General features: G+C 36.4%; 1 protein-coding gene across 4 annotated transcripts; it reads left to right on the top strand.

Moving 5' to 3' along the window:
• Positions 1-887: 887 nt before the first annotated feature.
• Positions 888-18,310, top strand: crfb1 (cytokine receptor family member b1). Of its 4 annotated transcripts, XM_052148961.1 has the most exons (11): positions 888-1,096; positions 1,818-1,925; positions 5,294-5,630; positions 8,402-8,472; positions 9,029-9,149; positions 11,696-11,862; positions 12,448-12,605; positions 13,295-13,454; positions 14,782-14,906; positions 16,115-16,279; positions 16,682-18,310. In XM_052148961.1, the coding sequence occupies exons 4-11, from the start codon at positions 8,421-8,423 to the stop codon at positions 17,363-17,365; spliced, it is 1,632 nt and encodes a 543-aa protein (XP_052004921.1). In that variant the 5' UTR covers positions 888-1,096; positions 1,818-1,925; positions 5,294-5,630; positions 8,402-8,420; the 3' UTR covers positions 17,366-18,310. The 4 variants fall into 4 exon arrangements, with proteins under 4 accessions (XP_052004921.1, XP_052004920.1, XP_052004922.1 ...); XM_052148960.1 differs by lacking the exon at positions 5,294-5,630; XM_052148962.1 differs by lacking the exon at positions 5,294-5,630 and having other exon boundaries at positions 1,818-1,934.
• Positions 18,311-18,680: the final 370 nt, after the last annotated feature.

Genomic DNA, 18,680 nt, shown 5'->3' with positions numbered 1-18,680 from the left:
CGTAATGAATTAACCGCCTTTCCGTTAATATTCAACATGTTTTACACTTACAAAATCCAACTATGTGTGTACTTTCCTACGACAGAATTGCTGTTTTATAAGAGAGGACTCGAACAATTTTGCGAGAGGTAGGTGTCGGTTTACGGCTCTCATTCCTTTGTATGTATCCGCAAATGGTTACTTAACTGTCGTAACACGTTGATCCATGATATTTTTGGCAGACCACCTCATAAATGCTTTCCACCAGAGAGCGCTCGGCGGCCTAAAAGTATATTATACTATCTATTAACTCCAATGAGTTGGTCCAGTAATCCAGATGGAACCACAATATTGCCCTTTGTACATTTGGCCCATGGTTTGTTCCTGGCAGGCAGCAGACACGTCTTTGTCCACCCGTTGTATAAAGGTGCCATGCGTTGTTCCTTGAAAGCAGCAGATGTCTTAACCCCACACCCCCGCCCTAATCCTAACTAATATGTAAGGCTGAGTAGCCTGCCAGGAACAACCATAGACGGGAACAACGCATGGCCCCATTCATCCACGTAGCTACTAATTACAAACGCCTATGATTGGTACATCTTGAGCAGCGCTGAGTAAAGTAACAAGTACCGTGTGAATGCGCCGTCGCCTGAATGATGACAGCTATAAACTGTATAAAACCCGAAAATGTACAGTTAGAAATGTATTTTGCAATTATGTCTGCCCTATGAGAATTGTAAATTAATATTGTTTGTTCAATACCTATTTTGTTTGTAAAATTGAATTTCAATAAAAAATAAAAAAAAATGTACAGTTAGAAATTATCGTAAGAAAGTGATAGTTTCCTGGCCGTTAAACCCCGCCCATTAATTTCTCGGAAACATTAATATTAACAATCGGCCTGCCGTTCATTTGTTTTCAATGAAATTCAAGCGACGGGCTGCAGTCTGAGGAAACACTGAAGCACGTGATTTTCTGTAATGAGGTTGTAAAGTCGAGTTGGGAACTTCCAACAGCAGTTCAGCTTGATGAACTCTATACATAAATGTAGAGTTAAACTACTCACAATGTGCTCTCTATCACAGACGAACGGATGAAGAACATCACGGATTTACAGGTACTGTGTCCATTTAAACGTGTTCAGGTGAACTTCAGAAACACTAACATTGTAACTTTAATTTCTGTTGCGAAACAAACATGTACTGTGGCAGTACTATGGTACAGTGATGGTATCACTATGATACAGCGAGGTTAAGTTAGTTTTGTTTTTGATATTCCATACACATTCGGCGATAAACGGCTTAGTTCTACTCTATTGAATGACGTTGATTTCGTGTCTCAATCTCCTTCAACAAAAAAGCTATTACAAAAAGAAAGTTTATATTGGACTTGCAGTTCACACACCAAGATAACCCAAAAAATTGCACTTTCTCCACGGTCCCTTACCTGCCGCAGCGACAGGAGGACGTCTTTCCAGGGTAACTCCCATTGCGACGGATTTTGCTGGCAAATGCTCATAATATCGAGTGAAAATAATTAAATAAGCTTGGAGAATATTATTAGCTTTCCATTTTTTACAGTAATACTACTTTAGAAAATAGTTTCTAAGCGGTTTAAGAGTTATCGCCGAATGTGTCTGGAATATCAAAAACAAAACGAACTTAACCTCGCTACATGGTACAAGGTTCTGAACGATTAACATCTCCATATACACTGTATTTACATAGTAGTCATTAAAGAATGGTACGTGTCTAGAAAATAGTGGTTACACTATGGTACTTTTTTGTAAGTGGATTATGGCCTTTAAAACTGTATTTATATCTTCTCTGTCTGCACAGATCATGTGAAACACCAGCTTTCATCAGAATCTCGGATAAAAGGGCAAAACATTCGACCAATGGACACTCTTTTCATAAATCACCTCCCTCATGTCCAGTCCAGCACAGGTACTGGAGGTGTGATGAATATCCCACTCGTACTCTATCTACTACAACAAGATACAGACATGTACACCGCTCCAAAGATTATTTGGACACTTAAAATGTCTGAATGTCATTGCGTTAGATAACAAAATATCAAACAGCAAGTGTTGTTTATATTAAAGAAAAATAGCTCAAGCTCATTTTTTCAGGCAAAACATCTGACCAAAATTAGTTTGCTATATTTGAGCAGTGCACCTACCGTGCACTACTTCTTTCAATTTTATATATAATATATATATATACACATGTACACTTGCGTCAGACATACTTGTGTAGCGTCTCGTGTGCGTTGCGTCAAATGTTTAGGTCACTGTGACACGTTAAATATAGTTTAACACTTAGAACACATCGTGAGATCCATTATTTCGAATTTGCGCTCCATCAAGTGTTTTGTACGCAAGAATGTAACACATGTTTGTGTTGTTCTGCCTACTGAAGGGTTGTTTTGTTCACTGTATAAATGGCGCGTTGCCATGCAGCTGAAGTTTCACTTACTGCCCTCTGGAGTAAACAGGTGGTACTACAAGCTTGTATTTCTCAGGAATCTTCCTTATTACTGTCCAGGGGCATTGCGGAAATTCTTTTAAAGTGTTATTTTTAATACAATTAATTGCACTGAATTAATGCGTTAAATCGACAGACCTAATACATATACAAATACACACTTGCCCGAATACCGCATCTGAGCGGTCATTCAGGCTAAGTGTTTCCCTAGATTTCATCATGATCAGGGACCACACCCTGCCTACCCGAGCGATCAGCGTAAATTTGCCATGATGATGTCAAGGAAAGCTTTTCAATATAAATTATTTATTATCGTAAATAGTATTATGTCATATAGTAAAATGTAAATGAAGCATATGTTATTGTTGTATATATGAAAAGATTCGACATAAAGTGTAATATAATGTTTACAACTGGTTAGGATGACTTAATAGTGGCATCATCATTTCTAAATATGTATTTATGTGTATATTTATATACCTATTTGTTATCCTTCTAATGACTTTGTTTGTTCTCACCTAATACTGCTGGTCATTTTGATCATTTATTGGCTAGTGTGGCATACATTATACAATTTATTAAATGTTGTTTTAAAATACAAATTGTATCAAAGGAATATTCCGGGTTCAATACAAGTTAAGCTCAATCGACAGCATTTGTGGCATAATGTTGATTACCACATACAAATGAGTAAAAATGGAGGTTACAGTGAGGCACTTACATTGGAAGTCAATGGGGCCAATTTTTGGAGGGTTTAAAAGCAGAATTTGATGTTTATAATTTTATAAAAGCACTTACATTAATTCTTCTGTTAAAACTCATGTATTATATGAGCTGTATAGTTGTTTAAGTAGTTAATGTTTTACAGTAATTTTAGGGTGTTAGGGTTTGTTGACATTACATCGTCATGGCAATGAACTAATAACTACATAGAAAAGGTTAGTAAGTGATTTTATCACACTAAAATAATGTTTACATGCATATCCTTTGTCTGGTGGCTATACTTTTGAAACAGTGAGTATTTTAACATTCAGAAATTGTCCCTATTCACTTTCCCAAGTGCCTCACTGGAACCCAGATTTCTTTACATTTTAAAGTAAAGGAGGGGCAAGCCCAAATGTAATTTTTTTTTTTTTTGTAATCAACATTGTGCCACAAATGCTGTTGATTGAGCTTAACTTGTATTGAACCCAGAATATCCTTTAACCACTACCACTGTAAACTGGCTTTAACAGTCACCACTACCAACAACAATTAGTCTTCTGAGTGCAACTACAAAAACAGTTGTCACTACCGAGAACCAACATTGTAATGTCTATGAGTGTCCCAACGTGCAATCAAATGTTGTCCTCACACTTGCAGTCTTCACATCTACTTACACACTGAGGTCAAACACCGGAAATATGTAAGACAAATGGTTTAGTAGACAAGGACAAATCGCAAGTGAGGGTATTGGGACGGGGTATATGTGTGCGTGCCTTTCCGAAGGGCTCATCCCTATGCCCTAATCCCTTCAAAGGGTTTACTCTCCAGAGTGAGGTCTTCGTTATGAAGGTAAATCAGTAGCATAACACGAGAGCTTGCATATTTGGATTTGAGAACTTTTACAATTAATGTTTACTCGTAAGTTGAAATTTACACTCACAGCACCAATGTGAAAACCTCTAAAATACAAATTTGAATGTTGCAATCTGCACTCACAGACAGTAATTCAAAGCTTGTGTTTTGAATTCAGTCACAGACAAGTAGTCACAAATGCATAATGAAGTCTTTTATTGTTTGATGCCTAGCCAATGAATGCCACCAGGATTCGGATTGTGTTAACTGGGGAAGTGTGCGTGCAGGTGAATAGTTTCACTTGCCTTTTCAGCAGATTCATACATTGTGAATTGCCAAGGAGCAAAGAAAAGACGTTTAGCACATTTATATAAAAAAATTTAAAACAAAAGTTAATGTGTATACTAACTAGAGACCCCAAATTCATGCCCACCCCTATCAGTGTGCCAAACTTCATCATTTTCCTTTGAAGCCTTCGTAGGGCTGCCATAGACTCCCATTGGTGAAGAAGAAGAATTATGACATTATGACATTATGACATTAAACATTCAGTGCTTGGCCATTTGTAAGGCGGGGTGCCAAGGTGTTTGCATTCAAAGTACAAAACTTGCCAGAGAGGCAAAGAGCAAATGTATGATCTCTGAGAAAAGCAACATATGAATTTTCTCACAATTAGCATCTCTTCTTGAGGCAGCATACACTGAGCGAAGATTGCAAATTCACTCCTCGTTGCTCTTCCACATCTGTCCCATTCTCTACCCCCTCCCCCTTCAGCTCAGAATGACCTCAAACTCACCTAAAATCTGTATGTAACAAAATATCATATCTGATGTATACAAATAATGTAACTAGGTTTGGTAGTATTTAAAAGGTCTGGTACGACTGGTACTACGGTCTCATCCCCACAACAGCATAATATCTGGTAATACAGTTTTAAGAATGTAGACAAATTCTGACCACTGTTTGGGGTGCGCATACCTACCTTGGTCTTTCATTCAAATTACCTCCTTGTGGCAGGGCGGAGGGCGGGGCTGGGTCGTGATTCTGCACACCCAGCCCCCAATCAGGCTAATCAAGGCTCTGAGAGGGATAAAGGCCGACTGGAAGCTGTAGTGCGACAGAGAGAGAGATTTACGGACAGTTTTCCGACACCTTTGTGTGTTTTTGTCTTTTTGTTTCAGTTTTATATTAAACTATTATTTATATTGTCAATCCGGTTCTCACCTCCTCCTTTCCATTAATCCCTTACACTGGTGCCGAAATCCGGGAAGGAGGAGGGATGTGCCATATTAGAGTCCTCACAACTACCATCCACCCCAACGGAGCAGTCGCGGCCATCCGCCGGAGGATGGAGTAGCCCGGCTGCCTGGAAGCGGAGGAACGGCTGCCGACCGCAAGGGGAGGAGGGGCTCCCAACCAACCGCCTGGAGCGGTTACCCCTGCCAGGGGCGGGGGGGAGACCCCTACCGTCCACCAAACACGCGGTGGGGGTGTTCCGTCCGCCAGGGGCCGGAGGTCTGCCTCCGATCAGTCCGGGGAGGTGCGGCTGTCTTCCATTAGAGGGTGGAGGAGTGGCCGAGGACAAAGCTATGGCGTATCGGAGAACCGGTGAGTAAGTGTTTTTTGGACTTCCAAACCTAACTACTCCCAATTTTCTTTGTTTTCTATTGTTTGGGTATTTAAGGAATTGTAACATATTGTTCATTGGAATTTTCTGTTGCCAGAAATCCCCATTGTAGCCAGCATTTGATGGAGCATGAAGCACATCAACTGGGATCTTAAGCTTTCTGATTTGCCATTATAATTTAATAAAGTGTAAAAGACCGAAAGGTCTAGTGCTAATATTATGTTAAGTGTGTTCAGATCTATAGAAACTAAGCAAGACTACTCATTAGAAATGGATAAGCTGCGGTAATAATCATTATTTTTAGTATTAGTTGTTAACCTCTGGCTAAAGATCAAACTGATAAGTTTGTGACCATTGGATCCATGTACATGGCAGGCATGAGGCCGTAAGCTACAGGATTGCGAATGAACAAGTGCAATTTAAAAGTATAGAATTAACTAGAATAATCAAGTATCCAATTCTTGAGAAGATCTCACTTGATTGATGATCAATAATAACTGGAATCTCAAACTAAATTCAAGGTCTATTATAATTGGAGTCAGGTAAAATGATTAATGGAGTCAGATTCGGCGAACACACAGATATCTTTGCCACTTCTCTGGATTCCTTCATTGGGCCAGCGAGGTGGCATTTTTACACCCTAATAATATTAATCACAGTTAATTGCAATTACAATGTCAAGGATAATATTAACAACTATGCTTTTTTCACAGTCATGCAGCCATTCTTCTTAGCGTTGCCTGCAAAAAAAGATAATATTGTTGAATTCACAAAGCTTGAAGTTTAATGTGAATGCTCAGTTTTACATATTCAGGCACTTTTAACTCACCATATATACTACCTAGTAACATTGTCAGGATCTTTGTCCAGATAAAATTATATAATTGAGCATGCTTTCTCTCATATCTCATCTCATGTCACAATGAGAACTGTCAGCTGCTGATGCACAGATGTTGTGAAGTAGGTTATGGTCTCATTTGTGCACTAGGGCATTTATACAAGCAACAATATCCTCCAGGTGTAAGTGCACTTGCCATACAGGCCTCACTAAGGACACAGACAGGTTAATGTTCAATGTGAAATATTTCCTTATCAGCAAAGCTAAACACTGTACAAGTTTTATTAGCACTGTAAAATGTAATTAGATGTTTTTTCAAGTAAACAATTTTTTGGCTCAAGGAAAGTGAACTTGATTATAAAAGTAGTTACCTAGTAAATATAACTCTTCTGTGATTTAAATTATCTTTGTGTTTATTTAAATTATATACAAATTATAGCATGTGATATACAGGGAAATGGGCTACTTCTAAGTTCACATAAATATGCACTTTTGTAAAGGACAGTACTTGCATTTGAGTGTAGAAGAATGGCTTAAATTTAACTGATCACCCTAATGTTGACTTAACACAAACATGACTACCAGCCAACTACAACAAAGCAAAAACAATTGTCAAAAGAGCTAAAACTGTATTATTTGTAATAATTCTTTTAAGTTCCATATGTTCCCATGTCTTGACCAAACGTACATAATTTATCCCTATATGGTAAGCATTGTGTTAACAATGGTATATTTTTTCCCATTCAATTTTCTCAAATAAAATATCTCTTCTAACAAAAATATAAATTTTTGTAGAGAGAATAATAATAAAAAAAAAATAAAATATAGCATATGTTGCCTTTTCCACTATGGAAAATGGTCCCCCAATTTGTTTTTTTCTTAAAAATGATCAATGAATCCCTAATGTTTATTTAATTAATTGATGGATGTATACACTTGAATACCTACAAACTAAAATACTGTTACTGAAGCCTAGCTCATCCTCACTGTTGTCAGTTAGAAGTGAGCACTTGCCCTCTCCATAAAACATTGCTGTGTTCATTTTTGTCTTAAATGAAGAAATACAAATCATAATTGTGTTATTTATATAAAAATGAAATTCTATTATGGTAAACATGTTCAGTTAAATTAATAAATGCAATGATAAAATCAATGCCACTATCTACACTATGAAACAGTGCAATTATTGCAATTCCACAGCAATTTGTCCACATGGGCAGCATTCATATTTTTTCTATTTTCTGTAAAACTATGTTAGATCAAGTTGATCAGTAAACAGCAACATCTAAAAAGTATCATGTTGTGGATGAAACGTACAAAAAATTATTTAATACAGCAATGTTTGGAGCACTTAAACTGGTGGTTCCCCTCTGATGGTGACACTAGGAAAAATCAAATGTCATGTAGCTTAAAAAAAAAAAGCACAATATTAGCTTCTTTAAAGACTGCCCTTTTGATTTCCAAAAATTCATTCTGTTCTAGGGTTTTCCGAAATGTGAAAAAGTGAAAGAAAATAAGTTGTTGGCAGTTTTGTACTTGATCATTTTCAGTTAGTAGTACTTGAAGTCAACATATAAGGAACATCTATTTGAGTGATAATTCCAAAAGTGACATTTCAAGGAGGCTAATGTTTAAATAGGACTGCTTTTTATTAAAGACAAATTAAGGGTTAGGGTCAACTGTTGATTGAAGTATTTTATGTTTTCAAACATGCCTGCCGAAAGCATGCTAATAGCAGGATTGAACTCATTTATTGGCATTTGCATGACTTTTCATGTTATAGTCCTGACATCATTTAATACTCCATATAAAAAATTACTGATAAATGAATAAATGCTCCACCTAACTCTAGGTTCCTTCCCTTTTGTGATGCACATTATTAATTTTTATTTTGTTTGTTCTTTTATATTTCAGTGTCAGGTTGTCAGTCAACATGAGCGCAATATGTATTGGGCTTCTAATCCTCATGCCTCTCTACTTTACAGGTATGTTGACAAGCAGTGCATTTTTCAAAAGCAGAATCCTTCCATAACATCTAATATAATTTCTCTTTTTTCCACAACTTCCTTCTAAATACACTAAAACTGAAAATTACTTATTGAGTTGTCATGATTGAACAAATGAAATAATGATCAAATCTTACAACAAGACAAGAGAGTTGGTATTATGTTATTTCATAAGTTAATTAGTTAACAAAATTGTATTTATTTTCTGCCTGGCACACATTTGTTTTCTGTTTCTATGACATTTTCTGCACTGAATGAGCATGTGAAGACTTGTGGTTTCATTTCCTACAACTGCAGCTGTGGCATCTTAACCTGAATGTACATTTGCTTATTTTCCGCCTTTGTGTTTTGTGCTTTGTGCTTTGTTAGACAGATGACTCTTTTCTGCCTTTGGTTTTCAGCCCAACCTTTTTCTTGTCTATTTTCATACTAGTTAATGATTGTGTATGGATTATATCCCCTGCCAAATACAGCAGAATGAGAAAGAAACAAAGCGATTGTTTGTCTTTTCATATTTATGTTTATCTTCCTCTAGTGCTCCACACAATACCTGCTCCAGTTAACTTCAAAGTATTGTCACACAACTTTAATCACATCTTACAATGGAGCCCTGGCAGAAATTCACCTCTGCAGACTGTTTTCAATCTTATATCAAGGTGACTTGTATCTTATATCTACTCTAAGCAAATACAGCATTTCTTGTCGCTTCCTTGTATAGAGTAGAATAAAGAAGGTGCTTTAATTTGCACAACCAAAAGAATACAAATAAAACAAGGACTAAAATGAACAACCACGAGGCCATTGACAAAATACACCATTGCATTCTGCGTGATCCAGCATACTCAGTGTAATGATCTACCTTAAATTAAATTCACTCATGATTTACTCATCTTTCTGGCATCCCAGATGTGTGACGTTTTTCTGCAGAACAAAAATGAAAATTTTTAGAAGAATATCTCAGCTCTGTAGGTCCATACAATGCAAGTAAATAATGACCAGAACTTTAAATCTCCAAAATTGTACATAAAGGAAACCATAATCCAGAAGACTCCAGTGGTTAAATCTGTGCCTTCATAAACGGTATCAGGTGTGGGTGTGGAAAAAGAGCTCATTTTTTTATTCGTCTTTTAGTCGTCTTTTGTTTTTTTGGCCATTTGCGTTCTTCCTGCATATCACCACCTACTGGTTGGGACTGCTCATAAAGGTGTAGCTTTATGTCTCTGGCTTTTAGGACAGCACTTAACCAATATATTAAAATAAATGGGAAGTGCATTTTACTTATCTGTGCTTGCATCTTTACTATCTTAATATTTAAGTTTTTTTTTTTTACTCAAAGGCTCCACTTTAACTTTTCACTTTCAGATGCGAAAGTGAAACTTAATAATGGATTAAAACACTGGAATTGTATGGATTACTTTTATGCAGCCTTTGTGATATTAGGAGATTCAAAGTTCTGGTCACCATTCACTTGCATTGTATGGACCTACAGAGCTGACATATTCTTCTAAAAATCTTAATTTGTGTTCAGCAGATGTAAATCATACACATCTGAGATGGCATGAGGGTGAGAAAATGATGAGAGAATTTTCATTTCAGGGTTAACTATCCCTTTAAACTATAGGAGAAGATATGAGGTTTTAAACTCAAGTCTCAGTTTAGTAGGTGTTTAAATGTATGTGTGGTGCTTTTCAGATATATTCAAATACCTTTTCCTGTAAATGTACAACTGTAGTATCTGCTGTTCATTGCCGCTGAGCTTGTTTTTTCTGTGTGGCATATGCTGAACTCTTCGAAAACTCATTGAAAATGTACTATAATCCTATAAACATTATTTTATTGCAATATGGTCTTTTATAGAAAACATTCATCCTGTTGGGCTTGGTGGAAGTTCAACTGTGACTGTGCACAAACAGTTTCTGTTCTTTAAATCTGAACGAATCCAAATATTTTAGCTTGTCTCAAGGGCTGATTTTTATTAAAATAAACAGATTTCAACTTTTTTTATTTTAATTATGAGGAAGTCACATTAAAACTCTTTTTTTTTTTTTTTTTACCAGGCCTTCATTATTTATTTTTGGCACTTTTCAAATTATTTGATTTTAATATTGAATATTATATTTCAATATTATTCATAAATTATTCAATATGATTTAATTGTGTATATTACATAAAATATTAGCTATGAAATTAGCCTTAGCAAGAGATAGGAGGTTGCCTAAAAATTTTGTAATTTTCATCTGTGTCATTTCCAGCACAGAGTTCTATTAAACACAATACAGAATTTGAGACTTTCAGTAAAAAAAAACAGAAATGACAGGAATTGCATATATCTCCTGTGATGCATGTCCACATTCTTCTGTGTTAGTAGACAAATCATACACACTAGTGAGAGGGAAATATTTATTAACTAGACTTTACTTTCTAGAAGTATTCTCATAGTGGCACATAAATGCTTATGTATATTCTTCAATTTGAGGTTTTGGTTCAGTTCTGTGAATTAATGACCATTTTCATGTAGTAATGCAGTCCTCCCCATGCAAATGTCAGAATGATCAAGTTTATGATATTTCTCAGTGTTCCACTCCTAATAACCATTTTATAAATGATGGCCGTTATTAAAGGAAATACTCAATGTCAGTACCCAAAAGTCAATAGAATAGAAGAAATGCTGCCAGTGTGAAAGCTCATCACGGGTCTGCTGCTGTAGTTGCACTGCAGCTTTGCATACACACTGCTATGGCATGTGGTGTGAAACAGGTGTAATGCCTCAGACATCCAAAAATCTGCATTTATCTGCACTGTGCCCAGATTAATATTCCATCAGAAAACTAAGAAGCTAATAGCTTAAAAGGAAAGTTAATTGGCATGTTGTGCAACAGCCAGAGCCCAGTCGTTATTCTGTGGTTTGACCTAAAAAAATCTGATTCACCAACCCTCTCCAATCAGTATGACCAAGATGCAACAACAATTCTAGAAATGTGCAATACTCATACTTTATATCCAAGAAGTAATTACTGTAATTCTATGTGGAAAAAATGCGATGGAGTGAAAGTGAATACTGTAACTGTAAAAGTTAGTATACACTTAATAGCTTGTTAGGTTACGTAATTGAGGCTGTTTTTCCAGTGCAAAATGCTCACACTCATTATTTGTTGTGAAAGTTTGCCAATTTGGCCATCTTCAAATGTTATTATCTGTACAGCTGCGGTTATGGAAAGCAATCAGAGTGGCTGAACATCAGAAATACAACAGTAGAAATGTCTGGAGTGTTAGAGGATATCTACACATCCTGCACTTTTGTTCTCTGGGCATCACTGGACAACATGACATCATCCAGGGTTAACCTCAGTTTTACACCATATGAAGAAAGTAAGTCATGCTTGAAAGTCTGCAGGTTAGCAACGATGTGAAACAAGATTACATTTACATTATTGACTTTAATCTTTACTTGTGAATGTGGGTGATTCTTCAATTAGGAGAATGTTTCTGTCCCCTAGGATATTGTTAAGACAAAATATATTCATAAAAACAATCATTCAAGTTTTAAAGGATGGATTATAATAGTTTAAAACATGTTTAAATCATGTGTTACTTTGCTAGAATGTCTCTATTTTGGGCTTGTCTCTCACCCAGACCTTTTAACTTCCTCTTTATAATAATTTATAAAGGTTATTCAATTCTTTGCAAGAAAAAATGTATTTCAGTTAATTTGGTATGTTATGGTATTACTATATGTGTTCACTGTATGTAATATTACAAATCCACTTGATCAGGGTCATGATGAGATCTTTACTCTGGGACATGTGATGGATATTTTAAGATGAAAGTGAAGTGCAGCTTGACGAAGTTTATCAAGTAGTCAAAAGTGCCTCTAATTGAAGAATCATTCATATACACCTCTCTGTCAGGATTGGATCTAAAGGTTATTGTCGCTCTTTGGTTTGTTTTGTCCAGCCATCATCGGTCCACCCACAATACATCTGTCTGGCTGTGGGGACTGTCTGAAAATCAATATCTCTCTACCTAAAGGATCCAAGAAGAAGCATCGGCTGCTTGAGTTTTATAATTCTGTGTCCTTCAATTTAAGCTGGAAGAAAGCAGGAGAGCAGATGGTAAGAATGGCTGTGGAGGAGTGGTTTTATATCTCGACAAGTGAAGTTAATTGCCGCCTCAGTGTAGTTCAAGGTTGTTTCACTGGAAGTCTCTTATCATGCAACGTCCTCCTATCACTTCTCAAGGGTGAATCTCTCGAATGTCACATTTCCAAAAGGGGGAAGCAATAAATGTACAATTCATCTATAAACTAGCCAAAAAAGAAAACCAAAAAAAAGACAGTCAGCGTACACTTTGGCACCTAGATCGGTAACAGAAATGTTGCCTCAAACAGCAGAACCACTAGAATCTAAATGTGAATATGAATCACTTCGTACACCCCCTCCACTCTCCCCAAGAGGCTGAGAGAGACTGACTTAGATTGTCTGCATGCCTGCTAACATGCCCAGGAATAAACTTAATCAGACAATGGGGTAAAATAAATAGTGTACCAATGAACAGCAACGACAAAAATTACTCAACGTAGATTCAACACTCAATGTAGACATTGATCAGATTGGAGTTATTATGAATAAAGAATATGAGCAAATTTAAATGATCCTTTTCTATATCAAAATATCAGAATAAACAGTGATGATCCCAGAAATTGGTTTGTGCTTTTACTAATGACTGCTGAATGCTCACATACATTGAAGAACTTCATGTAATATCTGTTCTGAAGTCTTGTTTTGTGTTCATGTAAATGCAGTCCAACCAGATCTTTCTATTGAGTGGCGAGTATGAACTGCAGAATCTTCAGGCAGGTACTCAGTACTGCGTCAGCGTACTTCCACAGATCAACGTCAATCGTAACACACTACCTTCTGCCTGGCAGTGTGAATACACTAGTAAAGAAGAGCCAAGAGGAGGTAAGAACAGACCTTTCCAGCCAATATTACAGTGCTGCACTTTTCCAATATTCCTCAAGCATTCTGGTTTGTTCTAAACCACTTACACTAAGTATTAAATAACTCAAACCACTTAACACATACTTTTTTGTAGGTCATTTCAGCATTAGTTTTTGGCTTCTGTAAATGTAAATTTGGGAAATATTAGAAATGATTGCGTTCAAAAAACGGCTGGAGTGAGCACTAGGGATGTTCTGAAACCGATGCTGGCATCGAGATCTTATACAGCAAAAAAAAATGCAAAAACCAATACCATCTGACGGACGAATGTCATTCCATAAACATTCAGCGCACAATCACGTTATCTAGAGGTTCTGTGTAAAATAACTTTTATTTGATCAAAAATAATACAATATTATGTAAAAAATATATATATTTTTCTGTTTTATTTGATTACATATTTAAAGATTTTTTTTTTATTTAGGCTCTATTTTGATGATAAAATTGAAATGGACGTTGATACGGAATTCAGAAAAAATAAATCAAAAGAACAGGCATTGGCGAGAATCTAAAAGGAAGTATCGGAGCTCATACTCGTTCTCTAAAAAATGGTATCAGGACATCCTTAGCGAGCACAAAAGAATAGAGCAGAATGCAGAGGTCTTGAACATATTTGAAAAAGTCAAACTGATTTTAACTGTACCTGCCATCTTAAAACACAATGTTCATGATTTGAGATGCTGGAAAAAGTCACAAGTGACGCATTAGCCAAAGACATCTGTCGCATGTGTGCATAGAGAATGCATCCTTGGTGAATTATCTTTCACCGTACTGATGCAGCATAGCATTTACCCAGAAGTAAAGTCTAACACCTAAACTTACCCTTAAGTTTAACACTTTTCTTCTTGCAAGCACTGTTATCTTCTTCAGGAAATACAAATCTTGTTTTTATTTGATTGATTCTGTGGTTGAAACAATGAGAAGTTGGTATCTACAGTTTACATTTACAGTACATTTCATTTAGGTTCTGAGGCGTTCATATCAAAGTGAGTTACATTGTAAGAAAGAGCACAGTACAAATTACAAGGACAGGTCATTAAGAATATACCTCAAGAGCCAAAGATTTCTGCATAAAATAACATATAGACAGTGTTAGGTAGTAACAGACTACATGTAATTGGGGAAAGATTGTTTTGCCATTCTACCGATCAGCATTTCTGGCCAAAATATGGGAAGAGTACGTCTCTGCTAATTCGGGACAGTTGGCAACCCTAGTCACATGGTACCTGAGCACTCTTGCAATATTTGAAAGTATTATATTAATGTCTCTCTCTCTGTCTGTGTGCAGTGGTATATTTAGTGAGTTGGTCTTTGGGAGCAGCAGTATCAGGTCTATTTGTGCTGGTTCTGGCAGTTGGTCTGGTCTACACAGGGTCCGTATGTAAGATCAAGTCCCCTCTTCCTAAAGCACTGGTAAGACTCAGTCTATAAGTATCAGGATGGTAATGCATCATTACTTTTTCTAACCTTATAAAAACATTTGTTATTAGAAACTTTACTGTATGTTCCTGAATAGCTTAAAGTTGTTTAATAAAAGACTGTAACTTTAATTTTAAGACAAAATCTAATGTTAAAGTTGGCTTAGCTTTAGACCACTCCACAACCCTAAGAATAATCTCAACACTGATGACCTCAAAGGAGAAAGCACCCCACTCACTCTTTTGAAGTTTTCGATATCTAGACTGTAGCTTCCAGTTAACTTCAACATCTCCACATATGCTTGAATCTGGCCCTGTGTTTACTAGAATTACACACACACACTGTCTCTGTTACCTCGCTTTTTTTTCCTACTTGGCTTTTTTCACTCACCACCTACACTTCTACACGCACATTAACAGTCACTTTCACAAATAGAAGTCTTCATGCCACTCACATTTGCCTTTGCATTCACGTGTGTACCACTGTAACATCAGCTCTCATGTTTAAGGTCAGAGATCAGTCATAAATGTCACATTTGAATGTTTGCTGTACAGTGCATTTTTTTCAAACTCTGCTTTAGGTTGCTGTATTAGGTAGGAGGGAGCATTTTCCTCACTGGTTTTAACATAGTCAGCTGAGATACTGTTGTAAAGAAAACCATAGATGCATCTTGACTTCAAAAATCGGTCTTTGATATCATGCAAAAATATGTCTTAAATTTTCCACCAATGGCTGTTCTTCCCATTTGTAAAAGTCAAACAGTATCAGTCAAAATGTTCAAACCACTTACCGGTACAATTGGTTTGATTCTGTATTTTTTGAGAAAATTCGATTGCTAATGTGGACATGCCATCCATGGTTGCTGGACTACTGTGTGTACTGTGTTTCCTTCTTCCTAATATAGTAACAATTTCTTCATGTGCAAATAAATTACAAAAATTTGATGACTAAACATAAATCTGAAGAAACTGCAATCTATCATTTAAAATACAATATTATTTAGTTTTGTGTGAAATTGTATAAATATAGTGCTAAATAGGAGTCTGTAAATCTGTTTGTTATTTACAGTATTAAATTGTGTGATATATCGGCATTGTAATTGTCCTATCGGTCACCCTACTCTCTGGATATCGGCATCGGCCTTGAAAAAAAACACATATTGGTCTACCACTATTAATCTCACTCTGTGTTTTCTGTTTCAGATAAATGTAGCAAAAGCACACTATCTGCACCCTGAACAGACATTAACTGAGTACGTGTCACTCCCTGATGTTCAGCTGATGAGCAAATCTAAAAATAATCCCACCAAAAACAATCAGGCACTGAATGTTCAGCAAGATTCACAAGAGGAAAAAAATGCCCACAAGGTCTGTGTTATGCTTTCTTTAAAATATTAAATCACAAATATTGTGTTCATATTAATATATCAATGCATATCAACAATAACACTTGCTTGTTTAAAAAATATATAGAATTCAAATGACAGTCACTGTTTCTGTGCTTGCAAGTCTAATGTTAGAAAAAGTGACTTTAGTCTGTAAAAAGAAATGGATTGCAGAAATCACTTGCAGCAATGTTGAAAATTGGATGAAATGTGTTCTGGCACATCTGAACCAATTATGCTTTGTGACACAAGTGGCACAGAAACTACACACTTCACCTTTAAATCTAAAAAATAAATAAATCATTTAGACCTTTCATTTTTAACTGTATTACATTCAGTTGTACACTGTCACCATAAAACAGTTCTCCTACTGTTTCTCTCACAGACGGACACAGACGATGAGGATGACTATGATGATGAAAACGAGGAAGCCAGTTGCACTTACATGGGTTGCGTACTTGATCACAGTGGTTTGAAAATTAATAACAGTGAAGAGAACTCTCTTCATGTCCGTTCTGGAGTGTGTCATACTGAAGATCAAGCAGACCTGGACGTTGGTGTAACCAACCCCTCCCAACAACAGTGTGAGGAGGAAGTGATATCAGAAGTGTCTGCAGAGAGAACCAGACCTCCTGAGGTAAAACTGTCTCGGCAACAGTCAGAGGAGAGTGCAGACGCATCCGGTGATAGTTCAGGAAATGTCAACTTGTTCTCAGTCACTCTGAGTGCTCTGGTACCACAGGAAGATGAGGGGGAGCTGTGTGAACCTCTCATACCCAAACCTCTGGAAAGTGAAGTACAACAAGACAGAATCCCTCTGTTGACGATACGGATGGCAAAGGAGCTTGAAGGAACATCTGCGTCTGTGCAGTCAGAAGGAAAAATAGATGTTCTGATGTCAATTGGAAGCCAAGGACATCTTTCAGTATGTTCTCCTCTCCCGGACGTACAGAATGAGCTTGACACAGGATCAGGGTATATGGTGACGCACTCGGGACACATGCACAATCAAAATACTGACTCTTCAGAGGAAAGTGATTATTGTGACAAAGACTATATAACAAGATGAAGACATACAATATTTATTTAAAGACTTGAACATGTGTTCATATTCAGAATTTTAAGTGAATGTGTCTGTGTGAACAAGGGCTATGGAAGTTCTGATCCATTGTTAAAGGGATTGATCACTCTTAAAATTACAATTCTGCCATCATTTTCTCACCCTCATGTTTTTTGAAACCTGTATGACTTTGATGGAACCCAAAAGGAAATCAGTAAATGTATGCAGTGAGTGGCAGCCTCAGTCAGCACTTTCATTCTATGGAGGGGGAAAAAAGCAATTAAAGTGATTGTGAATGGTGACTGAGTCTAACATAATTTGTGGTTTGTAAGATGAGGGTGAGTAAATGACAACACAATTTTATTTCCAAATCAACTGTCCCTTTAAGCATTTATATTGCTTATACTTGGGATAAGATATATGATCAAACACCTAACCCCAAGTATTAAGCTTCATCATGTAACTCATCTCACACTGTGTTATGAGTATGAATGATACCTTAAATCATGCAGTTAAGTAAGCAAACATCCAGAACACCAGAACCACTCAGAAGTGTTGCACAGGAAGGGAACCACTAATAAAATCTTGTTGTTATTACAGTGAGAATGTGCCCCATTAAAATAAACTGATTAAAAAAAATATATTATATAATTCTGATTTTATTTTTATAATAATAGTAATAAATAACACTTCAAGCCATGAATGTGAAATGTATGGGTATTGGGCTTCATTTTGTAAATAGAAACCGTGTTTATAGATCCTTGTGTACAATGTGTATTTTTAAAAGGTACATACTGGAAGTAAAAACATTTAAAAGATAGATTGAGATATTTTTGCAACTGTTGCCATTTGTTTGTCCTCTTGGTTTATAACCTCTGAAGAAATTGTGTAAATTTCTCTGACAGTTTGTGGAACTCTGTATAGTGAAAATGACAATAAATCACCTTTACTACATGTGTACAATTTGTCTGTGTGTGTTTCTGCATTGAAAACTGCCCTTTCTCATGGTCACAAAGCACTCTCCTTCCTCTCTCACACATGCACACACATACAGCAGAAAAAGTAAAGACACATAAAAATATTTTTTATCTGTCAAAACGTTACTGACGACGTTCTGCTGCTGTCTGAAAGAGAGTAGTGACCTTACTAAAAAAATATCTAAGGAATTATATACAACTCGTATTTTAAATGTGCAATTACATTTAATATAGTCACCCAAATCCACATTTTAGTTATGAATTACAGTGATGTGCTGACCAACAGTGCTGACCATCAGGCATGTTCATGGCTTTTATAGAGATATTGTTTGGTTCGTTGGTCCGTT

The sequence above is a fragment of the Xyrauchen texanus genome, chromosome 18 (assembly GCF_025860055.1).
Source record: "Xyrauchen texanus isolate HMW12.3.18 chromosome 18, RBS_HiC_50CHRs, whole genome shotgun sequence".
NCBI classification, from domain to species: Eukaryota; Metazoa; Chordata; class Actinopteri; order Cypriniformes; family Catostomidae; genus Xyrauchen; species Xyrauchen texanus.
The sequence above is the reverse complement of the archived record's forward strand: the minus strand, read 5'-3'. Positions and strand labels throughout refer to the sequence as shown.